This window comes from Xyrauchen texanus, chromosome 48 (genome assembly GCF_025860055.1).
Source record: "Xyrauchen texanus isolate HMW12.3.18 chromosome 48, RBS_HiC_50CHRs, whole genome shotgun sequence".
Taxonomy (NCBI): domain Eukaryota; kingdom Metazoa; phylum Chordata; class Actinopteri; order Cypriniformes; family Catostomidae; genus Xyrauchen; species Xyrauchen texanus.
In genome coordinates this window covers 24,684,937-24,701,672 of record NC_068323.1, presented here as the reverse complement: position 1 = coordinate 24,701,672, position 16,736 = coordinate 24,684,937, and the positions used below count along the sequence as shown (strand labels likewise).

General features: G+C 38.6%; 1 protein-coding gene across 1 annotated transcript in view; it reads left to right on the top strand.

Moving 5' to 3' along the window:
• Window positions 1-15,554, top strand: part of kcnh1b (potassium voltage-gated channel, subfamily H (eag-related), member 1b) — a 101,104-nt gene extending 85,550 nt beyond the window's left edge. The window contains exons 9-11 of the mRNA XM_052122176.1: window positions 190-442; window positions 1,814-2,010; window positions 14,760-15,554. Coding sequence (XP_051978136.1) covers window positions 190-442; window positions 1,814-2,010; window positions 14,760-15,554 — 1,245 coding nt within the window. The remainder of the gene's footprint in view (window positions 1-189; window positions 443-1,813; window positions 2,011-14,759) is intronic.
• Window positions 15,555-16,736: the final 1,182 nt, after the last annotated feature.

Genomic DNA, 16,736 nt, shown 5'->3' with positions numbered 1-16,736 from the left:
CCCTCATGTTGTTCCAAACCTATAAGCTGTTTTTTCCCCTCTGTGGAACAAAGGTTGAGTAAATGATGACATAATGTTTGTTTTGTTTTTTTGTTATAGGTTTAGGGCATATCCACATCTTATATTAGGGGTTGCAAACAAAATCTGTCAAGAAGTGGCAAGAAATTATTTTTCTAAATTCCTCTGTAGGTGTTACAAATTTGCCCCAAAGATATGCGAGCGGACATCTGCGTCCATCTCAACAGGAAGGTGTTCAAAGAACATCCAGCTTTCCGTCTGGCCAGTGACGGGTGCTTGCGAGCTCTTGCCATGGAGTTCCAGACGATCCACTGCGCCCCAGGTGATCTCATCTACCACGCGGGTGAAAGTGTAGACAGCCTCTGCTTTGTGGTGTCAGGGTCTTTGGAGGTCATTCAAGACGATGAAGTTGTTGCTATTTTGGGTGAGTGTCAATTTTTTTAAGTTACCAGATATAACGTACCTCTAGAGGTTTGCTACTCGACCTGAGCCCGACGGGACCTGACAGACTGTGTGTTCGGATCAGTTTTACATGTATTGGGTTTGTGTTGATTTTGGGTTTGTGATTAATTAAAACTAATTATTATTCGAAATACTTTGTTTTTATTTTAGGTTGGGTGGTCAATTTAACAAGATTATTTAGTGCAGTTGTAATAATAAAGCATGTCTTAGCAAACACCACTAAGTCTACAGCAGGCCCATACATGAGAACCTCTCAACAGGCACAGCATATAAAGATGGGTATATATGGGCACAGATATAAAGAGGGTTTAGAGACCCCTTGGCAATGGCTGGTTAATCCGTGCTTGGCCATATGTATACCAAGATGTATACCAAAAATGTTTCACTACTATAAATGCCATACACAGTTTTTACCAAGGTGTCTTAGCAGATGATAAAGGGGGAAATAACAAACATTTTCACATTTTGTTGTTTTTGATGCCTGTAACATTGGTTATTTCCAGTTTAGACACTGCTAGTCCCAGCCTCACATGTCAAAGACTTAAAACAGTTTTGTTTGAGGCACTTAGCATTGAGAAAAATAGATATTCTTTGTTTTATTTGAGTTACGTGTGTGAAATAATCAGTAGGGATGCACCGATATAGAATTTCTGGGCCAATGCCGATATCCAATTATTAGACAGTTTTTTTTAATGCCGCAAACAAATATATCGAAAACATTATCGGACGGATTCCACTATTAGTTTGATCATAAAATGTTTATTTAATTTTATAAATATATATATATATATATATATATATATATATATATATATACTGTGGAATGTATATTTACAGTATTCTTTCAGTGTTTTGTCTGCAACCATTCTTAGATTCTTGTAGTGTAATCTACCTATTTCAGATAATCCATTGAAATCTAATCACCATGTAAAAACAAAAATAACTGTGATTGATCATTTAATATCAATTAGATGCTCTATTCCTGTCTAAGTTTGTGATTCTTGGCCAGAACAAGCAGCTAGGTGGGCCAGATTTCATTCTGCAAGTAAAAAGTCTGGCTATGTAAGACTGTCTTTGCTACCATTTGTTAAAAAAAAAACATTTGGATCACATGGCAGAGGGTTTCAATATCATTAACATGAATGAACTTATCCAGTGTTGCCCTGAAATGACATTCTTAACCTGAGCGGTTTCATCTTTAGGTGCATATTGAGTTTTCTGTGATCCATAAATATCCAAACCTATGCATGAAAAAGCTCCAGTTTCCTTGCTGGTGTTAGAAAGCCTGATGGAATTCATTTTTCACTGTCTGCTTGCTCTCTTTTCCTCTCAGGAAAGGGGGATGTGTTTGGTGATGTGTTCTGGAAGGAAGTGAATTTAGCTCAGGCCTGTGCAAATGTCCGTGCACTGACTTACTGTGATCTTCATATCATCAAACGTGATGCCTTACAGAAGGTTCTGGAGTTCTACACGGCATTTGCCGGACACTTCTCAAGGAACCTAGTGCTAACCTACAACCTGAGGAAACGGGTAAGTACATAAAAGACCACTTTACAGGAGAGTTAATTACACTCTGAAACCTTTAAATCAGTTCCAAATAGTCTATCTATCTAAGGGTTACAACCAGTTGAAACAGAACATTAAGGTGGGGCAGTGGTGGCTCAGTGGTTGAGGCTCAGGGTTACTGACCAGAAGGTTGGAGGTTCAAGCCCCAGCACCACCAAGATGCCACTGTTGGGCCCTTGAGCAAGGCACTTAACTCCAGGTTGCTCCGGGGGGATTGTCCCTGTAATAAGTGCACTGTAAGTCGCTTTGGATAAAAGCGTCTGCCAAATGCATAAGCATAAATGTAAATGTAAGGTCACAGTTGCAGGTTATCACTTTTTACAGTGTATAGCACATGAATTTTAGGTGATATATTTTAACAATTGCATTACATAATCAACTACATTTACAAGCTTGTTTATTTGCAATAAAATTTGTGCAGCAGCTCAACTGATAGAGTGTTACACTCGTGATGCAAAAGGACCAGGATACGAGTCCTGAAGAGCACGAGTCGACACATGAGTCGAAAGTGTCATAGAAGCACCACGTGACGAGGTTGCTTCAGCAATTATTTTTGATCTCACATTTTACTTGATAGAGCATTAACCTTAAAAACTTAAAATCTGTTTGGGAGAAAATTTCATTCATGACATGAACTACGTATATCATTTTGCAAAGAAGTTGCCACAGTCATGTATATTTCATCTGGTGGAAAATCTAAAATGACCGTCTCAGTTTGAGGGCTGAAGCAATCATGGTCTCTCTGTGTGTGTGTTTCATTGATTGCATGCCGATCATCAGGGTAAAAGCCTTATTTGTTCAGGTGAAGATGGTGAGCATAAGCTGCTCTGTATTATCCAGGTATAGCCTAATCAGATGCAGCTTATTTTACTAATGCTCACATCTTAAGTGTCGCACTAATTCCTGTGTGATTAAAAGATGATGAGAGAAGGACAGCGGCAAAGATTCGATTGCGACTATCAAAGACGGCTGTTTAATTTAGTAATGGCCAGAAAATGTCTAGAGTCAAAAGTTGAATTAGGGGAACACAAAGTCAATCTGACCTTTTGAAGAACAGATTGAAAGTAGAAACCTAATACACAAGTATCTTTATCATCAACCCCCTGTCTCTTTTTTCCTGTGTCCCTCTGCTGTCTCTCTACAAATAAGAATCAGTAATTAGATCTGTTGGTCAGTCGGTCAGTCAGTCTGTTGGTCAGGGTCGGTCGGTGGGTGGGTTGGTTGGTGGGTCAGTCAGTGGGCCGGTCAGTGGGTGGTTGGGGCAGTCGGTCAGTCTGTCTATCAGTCAGTGGGTCGTTCGGTGGGTAGGATGGTCGGGCAGTGGGTCGGGTTGGTTTTGATTCGGTTGGTGGGTGGGCCGGTTGTTTTGTCTGACGGTCAGTGGGTCGGTCATGGGTGGGGTGGTCGTGGGATGGTTTGGTGGGTCGGTCAGTGGGTGGGTGGGGCGGTCAGGTTGAATGTTGGGTCGGTTTGGTGGGTTGGTCAGCAGGTATTCATCTAGCTGAATTACCCTCATATCATGCTAAAACATTATGTGGTTTAACCATGAAGAGAAATGGTCACGCTGCACTTTGCCATGCAATCAATACATGCTTGTGTAAAAGTACAAAAGTTTCCAAAATTTTTTTATTTAAGATTAAACATTTAAAGAGACAGTCAGAGATATTCTTTGTCAGTCCCACCAGAATTTCGCAGCACCTTTTCTTGATTATTGCGTCTTAAAGTGGGGCTTTGCTCAAAAATTCAGATGCCATTAGCGATGTTTGTGTGTGTGTGTGTGTGTGTGTGTGCGTGCGTGCCGCGTGTGTGTGTGTGTGTGTTATTTTGCAGTGAAAACTCACAAATAATCATAGACACACTGGTGTAATTTGGTATTTTGGTGTCAATGATGTTATAAGTGCAACACCCTGTAATTATTTTAGTGCACAACAACTGAATATGTAGCTAGTAAACATTCTAATCGCAAGGTACTTTATAATAACGGATTTTTAAGAGAAGATAGAAATGCAAATCAACATGTTTCCTGGTCTTACAGAATCACGTTATTATACCAACATTTGTGTCAAATTATGTTTACATGGCTCATTGTAAATTTCGCCGTAGTTTTGTGTTGAAATTTACTACAACACTACAACAACTGTTATTCCCTTTCACACAAATCACGAGTAAAACAGCAGATCATCAGTTCTTAAACACTTACCTTTCACCCTGTTAGTCACACAATTCTATCTTATGACATCTACATATTTGTATAATAGTGCATGACTTCATGACATACATTTCAACATTTACATTATGTTTGCACCTCAGAGCTGCCGTGAACTACTACTAATAACACTAATTGTACTTCATTACTATACTTACAGTAAGTAATTTACACCTCTGAGATTTATTGAGTTTTAATATGATATCCCTTTTATTCTTTTTCCTCTTCTCTTCTTTTCTTTTTCTTTTTATATTTATTATGAACTTTTTATGCTCTCTGTTGGTATTTTGTCTCTTTCTTATATGGAGTAATTCTTTATTGATGCATCCTCTTCCATTTTCTTTCTCTGTTTTTTAATAGATTTTTGTCCGGGCCTGTTATACAGTAATTTTGTCTGTATGTGATAATCAATCTGCACAGCTGTGAGCGTGTGGCCCTGTCCAGCCCTGAGCAGATATATCAGTGGTGTCTTGTTTTCTTTGTATAATATATGGCTCTGGGCAGGCCACATACCATTGATTCAGGTCACATTCAGCCCTGGGGAAAGTATCTGTTCCCCTGTTTACCCACAAAATGTGCTGAATGAGGTTGTTGAAGCATGTTTGAAGTTTCAAGCAAGTTGGTGCTTTTGAAATACAGAGGGGTCCTAAAGTCTGAGGAAAAGTCTTTTTTTTAATCTTTTTTTTTTTTTTAACCTGGAAATACATTTTTATGATTTTGAAAATCAAAGAAAGAAACTTTATTAAGTAAAATGAAAAGGCTATATGTAGTATAGGAATGGCATTTGGAATCCAGCATTAGCAGCTCACAATTCTCTCTTCCAATAACTCATTTGTGACTCTTCAGCTGTCACAGAAACATAAACAGACATACTTACAATATGAACATAATTTATGTTTTTAATGTTTTCTACATAAAAAATATAGAAATTTGTGTAACATAAGTCATTCATTTAAACGAAATGACTTAATTGACCTTTAGAAACTGTAATATGATTACATGAATTTAAAATGTAATGCGTTACACTAACTTTGTACTTTGAAAATCATTAGATTACAACGACTAATAATTTTGTAATCAGATTACAGACAACACTGGTAAGATTATATACAATTGTTGGTCATTAATGAAATGTAAGTAAATTTGACGCCTGATCTCATGACAATTACGTTATCAATGGCCACATTGTTGCGAACCAAAATTTCGTGCTGTATTACAAGTTTAGCTGCAGTTTCCCAGTGAGATGTCCAGCGGGGGGCACCAAAAGCAAGTACAATTATTTTTTAATCAGTGTTTTTAAGATTAATTTTAGATCATTTTAACGAGTAAAACATACTTACCTAACCTACAACTTTAGCCTAAACCTAACAATAGTATCTTAAAAACAAATGCAACATGGAAAGCAAATTTTCTGAACCAACCACGTCATTTTGTGTTCCATCTATGACATTTTTGTCTCTCGTGTCAGCTTGCGTCCTTGGCTGGGCTCAAACTGTAGTCTTCCAAATCCAAAGTCAAACACACTATCAGGTGCGCTACTTGGTGAGTGTTGTGTTTAGCTTTGTTTAGGGGTACAGTCAGTGTCAGGTTGATACAACTGGTAATGTATCACAACAGAGCATGCATGCATTAAAAATGACTACAGAATTCATTAACAAAAGATTCCTCGTTCATGAACAAAGGATGTCTTCTCTCATAAGCCTTTTTCAAATGATTATTTAAAAAAAAATAACCTTACAGACAGCACATAACTACATCAGTCCTGACAGATCTCCTTAAGCCACTAATAAACTAATAATATATTGATGACACGTTATACTTCCATTTGCCATTAACAAACATATACTGTAGGTAGGCTTAATTCTTCACAGATTTGTAGCTAAGATTATCAACATTTAAATCTTTCAAATCAAACTTTCATGACATTTATAAATACTTTCATGTATTTTCAGTTTAAATGTATATTAAGCATTGAAAAATGCAATAATGCAATAATGGGTTATTCATGAATGCAATGTTAATATATCTGATTATAATACAATGACTTTTGGGGACGTGCTTTGCCACAGATTTTGCATAACGTGATAGACATGATACATTTCTACTGGTCTATTACACATTGACGCTATAATGAAGACTCAGGTTGATTGGGATCCATCAGCGTTTATTAAAGAAGACAGAGTAAATACAGGCGTGGGACAATAACGGGCAAACAGGAATGTCTCAGGTAGGCTAAATCGTAGTCAGGCAGGCAAACAGTCAGGGCAGGCAGTAATGATCAACAGTGGAGAGACAGGCGTAAACTCAGTAAAGGCAGGCGGCAGACAGACGTGAAAGGAGTAATCAGGCAAGGGTCAGAACACAGATAAACAGTAATACTATGGGTAAACGCTCAGAAATGCAGCCGGAGCAAAACAAGACTTCGCAGTGAATGAACATGTAAACACAGTTTAAATAGGGTGATGATAATGACAGTCAGCTGGAGCGTAATCACGCCAGGTATGTAGGTTTATGGGAAATGTAGTCTAAATTTGGTGCGTGTCATCTTCATGTAGTTGTGCAACGAGTCGTTATTGGTAGTGACATTTCATTATTTTTTTTATTTCGTTTTTTAAGTTTGAGATTTTGCTTATCACGTTAAGTTAGACGGGATGCTGACATGCTGTTTACTGTTATCATGCACATTTTAATTTGACTCGCTATTTTTCTCAGAATCTTGCGCAAAATTAATCCGTCAGTTTTCAAAATGCTATCCGTAATTTTGATACATAGAAACAAGCAAGAAACTCCCTGTGGCAGGGCGGAGGGCGGGGCCGGGTCGGGTCGTAATCCTACACACCCGGACCCGTATTAGGCTAATTAAGCCTCAGAGAATTGTTGGAGTAATTCATCTTTTAGACAGCTATTGTTTTTTCTGTCAGTTCTGTGTAAATAACACACATTTCCCATTTTGAAAATCCTGGGACCCTATTGATTGCCACAAGCAGTAAATTGTCACTAGTCACCTTCACTGGAGCGAGTAAATGAATATGGAAGTGTGTGTTGTGGAGCACGCTGATGACATAACAGCCGGATGCTTTTACACACTCATGGGAGTTTATGCTGGTGGATCAATTACCTTAAAGTCTGTTTAAAGACTGAAATCACTACCTGAACAATTCCTGTTAATGTCTTAAAGCAAAGGTTCTCAACCAGGGGGGTCGGGTCCCACTGGGGGGCCTCAGCAAACGTCCAAGGGGGCTACAAGATGAATTAAACTTACTTACTGTAAAGAGTTACCTTATGTTAAGTAAGATTTTATTTGTTAACATTAGTTAACTACATTGGTTACCATGAACTAACAATGAACAACAATTTTAGTGCACTTATTAATCTTGGTTTGTTTATTTTAAACATATCAATACAAATTTAAAATTAAAAGTTGTACATGTTAATATTAGCCAATGCCTTTTGAAAGACTAATAAAACTCTATTCATTGTTAGTTCATGATTCCTAATGCCAGTGGCAGATTTAGGCATGGGCGTCATCTTGCGGGGTGGCGGAGAACAGAAGATAAAACTGTAATATCTATAAATGGTAAATGGTCTGCACTTATATAGCGCTTTTTTATTAACCTTAGAGGTTACCAAAGCGCTTTACACTGTGTCCCAATCACCCATCCACACTCACATTCACACACCATTGACGGCAGAGCTGCCATGCAAGGTGCTAGCCTACCATTGGGAGCAACTTGGGGTTCAGTGTCTTGCCCAAGGACACTTCAGCATGTGGAGCCATGTGGGCCGGGATTCAAACCACCAACCCTGCGATTGATAGCCGACCCACTCTAACATCTGAGCCACAGCCACACCCTATAATGTCAATATCTATAGAGTCATCATTGTGTAGTTTGATGAAAAAAAAAAAAAACGATTGTGAATTGTGTTTAAAAATAAGTAATTAAATAATAATTATATTTATAACCCCAGTGAGCAGCTGAAGGTGACTGTGGCAAGGAACACAAAACTCCATAAGATGTTGATTAATGGAGAAAAATTTCCTTGGGAGAAACCAGACTCACTGTGGAGTTCCCCTCTGGCTAACATCATGAATATAATGCCAATTTTACTTATGTATAGTGCAAGTCATGGTTTAAAATGATTAAACTAAGTAAGTGTTAAGGGTCAGTGTTTAAACATTCATTTTGTATGAACTGTAAGATTAATGACTAATGTCTTTGAAGTCCATCCTGGATTAACTGCAGAAGTTCACATAGATGCAATTGTCCTTGTTAGTTGGCTGATGAAGGGTTTTGTTGGCAATTAATTGATAGTCTATGTATTCCATTTCAAGAGTGTAGTCCATCATTAGACCAAGGTGATGCAGGCAGAGATCAGTGAGGTGCATCGCAGTTCAACCGGCCGGTAATTTCGGTGAAGTCTATCCAAAATCCAATGGTTCAGACAATGGCATATGAAGTATCCCATGTCTTATGGTTGGAGTTGGCATCAGTTCATCTTCTGAAGTCCATCGTAATAGACTGAAGTGATGCTTGGCTGACACCGGCTGCTATTAGTCATCATCATTCAGTGACACGTAGCAGTGGAGTCCAACACAGTCCAGCCGGATCTGGTGACCTCAGGATAGGAGTCCCGAGGTTGAGACAGGGATTTTTTTTTTATAATATTAGCATAGATGCCATTCAATTTATTGCAGAGTTATAGATCAAGATCAACGTTTCTGGTTTCTGGTTCTAGCAGACCTATCTAAAGCAGCCTAATTGTGAGTTGAAGGATAAATTAGTTGTCTGCCTGGCTAAATAGATGAGTCTTTAGTCAAGAATTAAACTGAGTGTGTGTGTCTGCATCTCGAACAGTGTTAGGGAGACTATTCCATAGTTTAGGAGCCAAATATGAAAAGGATCTACCTCCTTTTGTGGATTTTGATATTCTAGGAACTATTAACAGGCCAGAATTTTGCAATTATAATGAACATGATGGAATATAGTGCGGTAGAAGGACGCTTAAGTACTGTGGAGCTAGACCATTCAAAGCTTTGTACGTAGTTAACATAATTTTAATACGGAATTTAAGCCAATGTAACAACAATAAAATGGGGCTAATATTATCATAATATTTCTTGGCTCTTGTCAGCACTATGGCTGCTGCATTTTGAACCAATTGAATTTTATTCATTGAACTTGCTGGACATCCTCCCAGTAATGCATTACAATAATTTAGCAATATTTCTTAGGTGGAAGAATGCTGTTCTACAAATATTTGTAATTTGATTTTCAAAGGACAGATTGGTAAATATATACCACCAATAGTTCTTCGCTGTTGAAGACAATGTAACTGTACATCCATCGAGAGTCAAATTATATTTTAGCTGCTTATTTTTAGAGGTTTTGGTCCAATAATTAGTACCGCTGTTTTGTCGGAATTGAGTAGAAGGAAATTTCTGTCCATTCTATCTTTTATTTCATTGATACACTGTGCTAATTTGGAGAATTGTGAAATCACATCAAGTTTTGAAGAAATATAAAGTTGGGTATCATCGGCATAACAGTGGAAACTTATTCCACTATTCCTGATTATATCTCCCAGGGAATGCATATACAAGGAGAAAATCAGAGGTCCTAAAACTGATCCCTGTGGCACTTCATACTTTACTTTTGTTTGGTTTGACAATTCCTCATTTACATAGACAAAGTGGTAGCGGTCTGCTAAATAGGACCTAAACCATACTAATGCAACTCCATAAATGCCAACATAATTCTCTAGCCTATTCAATAGAATGTTGTGATCTATCGTGTCGAATGCAGCACTAAGATCTAAAAGCACTAGAAGTGAAATGCAGCCATGATCAGATGATAAGAGCAAGTCATTTTTAACTCTGATAAGTGTAGTCTCTGTACTGTGATGAGACCTTAATCCTGACCGAAATTGTTCATATATACTATTTCTCTGTAGATATGAACATTGGGAGGATACTACCTTTTCTAGTATTTTTGACATAAACAGGAGATTTGAAATTGGTCAATAATTAGCCAGTCCTCCAGAATCAAGTTGTGGCTTCTTAATAAGCGGTTTGATAACTGCCATTTTAAAGTTTCTTGGGACATGTCCTAAGGATAGCGTGGAGTTAATAATATTAAGAAGAGGTTCTGAGATTACAGGGAATACCTCTGTGACAGGACGGAGGGCGGGGCCGGGTCCGGTGAGTAAGTGTTTTTTTTCCCTCTCCTCTCTCTCTTGGACTGCCGCTCCGTGTTGGTCTTTCCCTCTCTTTTTAAAATGTTTTGTTTATTTGGCACGATCACAATTACGGCGTGTAGGTGCCACACTTTTTTTTCCCTTCCCCTTGTCCCCTCCCTCAACCAGGTAGACGGGGATGACCTGCCGGCAGACGATGCGGAATTCACGCCCCTCACCAGGGAAAAGGGGGAGGGGAGGTGTACATCATGCCGGGGGCTCCCTGGCCTGATAGAGCGAAGGAGGAATGTGACAGGGCGGAGGGCGGTCCGGGTTGTGATTCTGCACACCCGGCCCCTAATCAGGCTAATCAAGCCTCAGAGAGGGATAAAGGCCGACTGGAAGCTGCAGTGTGTGAGAGAGATTTACAGACAGCTGTCCGACACCTTTGTGTATTTGTCTTTTTGTTTAAGTTTCGTATTAAAATATTATTTATTTTGTCGAGCCGGTTCTCGCCTCCTTTCCATTAATCCCTTTACATCCTCTTTTAAGAGCTTGGTTGGTATTGGATCTAACATTTTGTGGCTTTTGATGTTTCGATAAGTTTTGTTAGCTCTTCATGACCTATAACAGCAAAGGATTGAAGTTGCACGTGAGAAAAATTATGAGACTGTTTTCCGAGGTACTGGGACAGATGATTGCATAATTCCAATTTTATTTCTGATTATTTCAATTTTATCTGTAAATAAATTCATTAAATCATAACTCTTGTGCTGCAATGAAATATCTGGTTCTGTTGAGGCTTTATTCCTAACCGATCTAGCCACAGTACTGAACAAACACCTATGATTGTTGTGGTTATTTTATATTAGTTTGCTCAAATATGCTGACCTGTAGCTACAGACACTATCCTTCCATGCACCGTGAAATACCTCTAATTTTGTATTCTTCCATTTGCGCTCCATTTTCCGAGCTGCTCTCCTGAGAACATGAGTGTGATCATTGTAACATGGTGCAGGGCTTTTTGCTTTCATTTTCTTTAATCGAAGTGGGCGACACTATCAAGAGTGCTATAGAGGACTGTATTTATATTTCAAGTTCTTCTAGGCTTTGGGGTTTACTGAGTAAATAATTCATATATGTGTAAGTAATGCATAATAATTCTAATATTTCTAAATATACCACAGTTAGTTCTGGTCCTTGAATCTGATTGGACGAGAGACGTTCCATGAGCACTGTTGGTGTGACAGGATCAGCACTCAGACACTTCACTTTGTGTGTATCACGCCGCTTGTGTTCTTGCTGTTCTAAACTAAAGTGTAAGCATAATGCATATGTTAACAGTTGTCTTTATTTTTGAAATTACACATGTTTGCCAGCAGGTGGTGGCAAAAGATAATTTTTGTGTGTAATATGAGCCAGTTGGTGAATAATATCCGTTAGTGGATCCGTTAGTCATTGTTTACAAAGAACAGCGCTCTGTGAGTTTCCACATTGGATACATACTGTTTAAAATGGCAGAGGACATCGCTGCTTCTATAGTGAATGACATTTGCGCGACCGGCTACCTCGAAATCGAGAGGAATACCCCGCATGGATGTCTATATTCCACTGAGAAAGCTGATCTTCAGAAAGCTGTAAGCATCTCTGATTGGGTGTGGCAACATGTGTACGCACACGCTCCATCTCTCTCTCTCTCTCTCTCTCTCTCTCTCTCTCAACACACACACACACAGACACTGAAGTGAACATTTTGAATTACTAATTAAGGTTTGTAAAGTAGTTCCATACACAAATGCGTACATAAGCTTGTATATAAGCAAATATCACACTCGCCCTACATCAGCACTGCTGTAATTACCTATGGCACTCGGCCAGCAGTGCTGATGTAGGGCCATATCACACATGTGAGTGTGATATTGCCGAAATATAATATGTAGGGCCTATAATACTGTAAATAGGCCCTAAATATTATATTTCAGCAATATCACACGAGCAAGAGTGCAATATGGCCCTACAATAAATATACATTATAATACAGATTCAAATTCAGTTTGAAATAAATAGCTTTATTGTGGCAGATAAATTAAGCATTGATTAGACAATGTAAAAATTTGATTAAGAACTAAATATGCATGTATTGTTTGTTTTATTCTCATATCATTGAACAAGCCTACAGTTAAGTTTTTTCCAGTTTACAGTACGAGTTTGTGTGTTCCGTCTGCACTATTTTTAATTGTCGCTCTATGTGCATGTGCAAGACTCAGACGGATGAGTTTGGAGTGTCTGACTGGTATTCAGTGTCATAATCGCTGTGTAAATTTATAGTGGGAACTTTGAAAATCGCATCTCAAGATTTCTATTTCATGTTTTGCTATGTTAACAATTAGTTTTATCTTCAGAGATTATTAATCATGAAACCATTACTATTCCAGGACATCTTATTAACCTTTTAACAATTAAAGCAGTAATCAACGCTGCTCTGAGTATAAAGCAATTCTCTCTTTGGTCATACTGTGTTGGCGAGGGTTGTTGAACCTTACGTCATGAGTAGGTTATTCCACGGCCACTTGTCTCTCTGGGCTGTGTGTCCCGTAAAGAAGCAAAATGGGGATGTTGTTTTAATTCAGCCTCTAGGCTCATTCATAATTAAGCACAAATAACCAGAGAAATAATTCCCACAGGGCATGGAAAGCAGTTGTCCACCATTTTGAATGAGTCTGGAATATCTTCAGGATATTGTTCAATTACACCTCAGGTTGAGAAGCTAGGCACATTTCAAGTCAAATCAGCTTTGGTAGAATCAAACTTATTCATCTTGGATTTAGACCGAGATAGTCTTCTCATTTCACCTGTTTGTGAAAGATGACTGTGATTTTGCCAACTAAGACATGTTCTTGGATCAACATCTTTTGTTGGTCTTGCAACATAATTTCTGTCAAACAAACATAGTTCTAACCAAAGGGGTCAATGTGTGGCTGGTTCACTTTAGTTAGCCCCTACTGAAAGCATCTTACTTCATTAAAGGCCATTAAAAAGTAGCCGTGTGTTCTGACCCTGGGTCCAATCCTACAACTCTTGCATAAACTATGATAAGAATGTTGTTTAAGCCCAAATCCTAACTCCTAACCCTAAACTTTCCCCTATGTTGTTCCAAGACCAACAAGACTGTTGCTCAATATAACCTACATGGTAAAATATGCCCATCATCAACTTATTTAAAATGGATATTTTCTGTGAATTGAGTACACTTTCTCTTTACTGCCACTTCTGAGAGGTTTGGCTTTGGTGCACCGTGAAACTAAAGATAGTGTGACTGATGCCTATAGCAAACACTTGCTCAAAATGAGTCATGTGACTTGCATAATCATCGTTCGAGAAGCTTGAGGGTCAAGAGTGCAGATAGATGTGTTTGCATGATGTTTTTAACCGATTTCATCTCCAGATAAACAAGACCACATCTAGCCTTATCCTCAGCTCCATTTCACACGTATCTGTGTTTGATAGATTGCAGTTCATTTATGGCCCCAGTCTCTCAGTAAATCAGATTCTACTGCAATCTGTCACAAAAAGATAGTAGTGAGTTTGGCTTTACAATGTTAACTGCAGAAGTCATGAGCTCTGGTATTTGGACTGGTTAAATTAAAAATGAGGCCAGGGTCAGTTACTATCAATGGTAATGGAAAAAGTAATAGTTTGCAATGAATCCAGCTGAAAGTAAGGGAATAGTTCACCATATCCAGTTATCAAATGACATCAAACATTTAATATCATTGACACCAAACCACCAAATGAAGAGGTAATTTTATATGTTTCATATGATAATTTCAGGCATTTAAAATAAGATATTTTATTAATTCATGATTGATACAACAAATTACAGCAAAATCCATAATCTGAATCAGCAACACATTGTCATATCAACAGTCATCCACTAATTTCTCTGAATTATTTGTTCATTTCAAATTGGACATGACAAAGTTTTTGATTCACTTAAGTGGATGGGCTTATAAGAGTCATTCGTTTGGGAGCAAGAGCTGTATGTTTCACACTGTATAAAGAATTGACTCACAAGAGTAATTCGCTGGGGAATTGGACTTCATTGGTCGTGCAGTATGCTTGGCACTTAAAGTCAAAAGAACAGGCTCAGAAGAGCCATTCCTTTGGTAATTGGTCTACACTAGTTGCGCTGTATTGGAATCGACTCTATTCTTGGTTCTCGGTTCCCAACCCCATGTATTACTCAAGAAGAATTCTCATGTTGTGTGAACTCTTTCTTTAAAATTGTGCTTGTTCAGATTTTATGTTTTGTTATTCTGTTTGAACCACATAGATCATCTTCCGTAAAATAAGTGATGTCAAACGGGAGGAAGAGGAGATGCTGCAAAGGAAGAACGAAGCCCCTCTCAATCTTCCCCCAGACCACCCTGTGCGCCGTCTCTTCCAGCGATTTCGTCTACAGAGAGAAGCGCGACTGGCAGCAGAGAGAGCCAGCCAAGGAGAACATGATGTTGAGAGTAGTCCTGTTCATGCAGTGAACACCACGGTACACATGCTACCAACTAGCATCGTCACAGTCACTGAAAGTCCAGCCACACCGATTGCCTCTTCATCCTCCTCTTCAATATCATCTAGAACTTCATGTCGAGCAAAACGTTCCACTCCTATTGCCCCCAATGAAAACTATACAGGAAGTAAGTCAGCCGAACCACCCAAAAAAAAGGGCTGGGGTCGCTTTAAAGACGCCACAGTCAAGTCTGACCTCTCTTGGAGTTCTGTGTCCAAAGCAGAGTCCATGGAGATGCTCCCAGACAGGACTAAGTCACAAGGTGAATTGTCCCTCAAGAAGACAGACTCGTGCGACAGTGGCATCACTAAGAGTGACCTGCGACTCGACAATATGGGCGACAGTACAACTAGAACCCCTCAGGATCAGAGCCCCATGCAGCCCGAAGGGAGCCGAGCATTCTGCCCCATTCCAGAACAGTGTCTTCAGGCTTGCTTTGTAGAACTAAAGCAAGAACTGCGGGGAGATATCCACTCGCTCAACAGAAGAATGTCCGTGCTTGAAAACCAACTCGCTGAGATGCTCAAACTTCTCAAAGCAAGAAAGTCCTCTGGATCTTGACACCTGTTTGTCATATCAAGGCCCGACTCTCCTGATTCAGAAAAAGAAATTGACATGTTCTCCTAACTGTGTTTAATTGGACACGTTGGCTGTAGAAAACACTGTTTGGTCCTGTTGTTGTAAAAGCGAACTGACCCCAACTAGTATCTTACTTATCAACACATTTTACTTTAAGGGCAAGTTGTTGACCTTCGTGATGAAGAGTCATGCTAGGAAATATGTAGAACTTGGAATATATAAATATAAAATATATTAACGGTTGTACTTTATTTTACATAACTGTTCTTCATTTACTTACCATATAACTGCAGTAATTACTAGGTACTAACCCTACACCTAACCCCAACCCTAACCTTAACCAGTATTAAGTACATGCAGTTACCTGATATTACTCAGTACTTTCTTGGGTAAGTACACTGTAAGTATACTGAAAGTACACGTACTGTAAAATAAACTGCAAACCAATTACTGTGAACTTGTATAGTGGTCAACACTTTTTGTACGGTTATCAAAATCAACCAGTATTTGTGTCTGTGAAATGTACAACTTCCACCAGTCTTTAGATGCGGCCACATTTACCATAGCACAGCGAAATTTAGCATGTGACTAAAAAACTACTTGTCAAGCACATTATGATGTACTTTATGCTCTGGAACAAAACTTGAACCCCCCGCAAAATTCCTCTAGTGAAATTCCTCACCACTGGAAGTCCATCAGTCCAAATTTCTGATTGTGTGGATTGCCATTGAGATGACTGTATTTCGGCAGTGGAATTTTGCCGGACAAAGGTAAATGTGACTGCGCCTTTTCTCTCACATCTGTTGTCACTGTCAGATTTCAATATCAGATTTCAATGTCAGCAAATTTGGCAATACATCTTGCAAAGGATGAATTTACATTAAGAACAATTCATCACCTTTGATTTTGCAAAGAAAAGTTTGGTCAGTTAAATACAGTAGTACTACTTTTCAAATGCACATACTGTTGAAACACGGTCTCATGAGAAGTATTAATCATAGTATGAGATGGCGAAATCGTAAGAAATCATACAAGTTGACTTGTACAAAAACATACTTTTACTCCCATAGAATAAAATAAATTAACCAACTAATTTTGTTATAAAGATTTTCCCAAGTTTAACCCCTAACCCAAACCCTAACCCTAAACCCTGATTTTCATAGG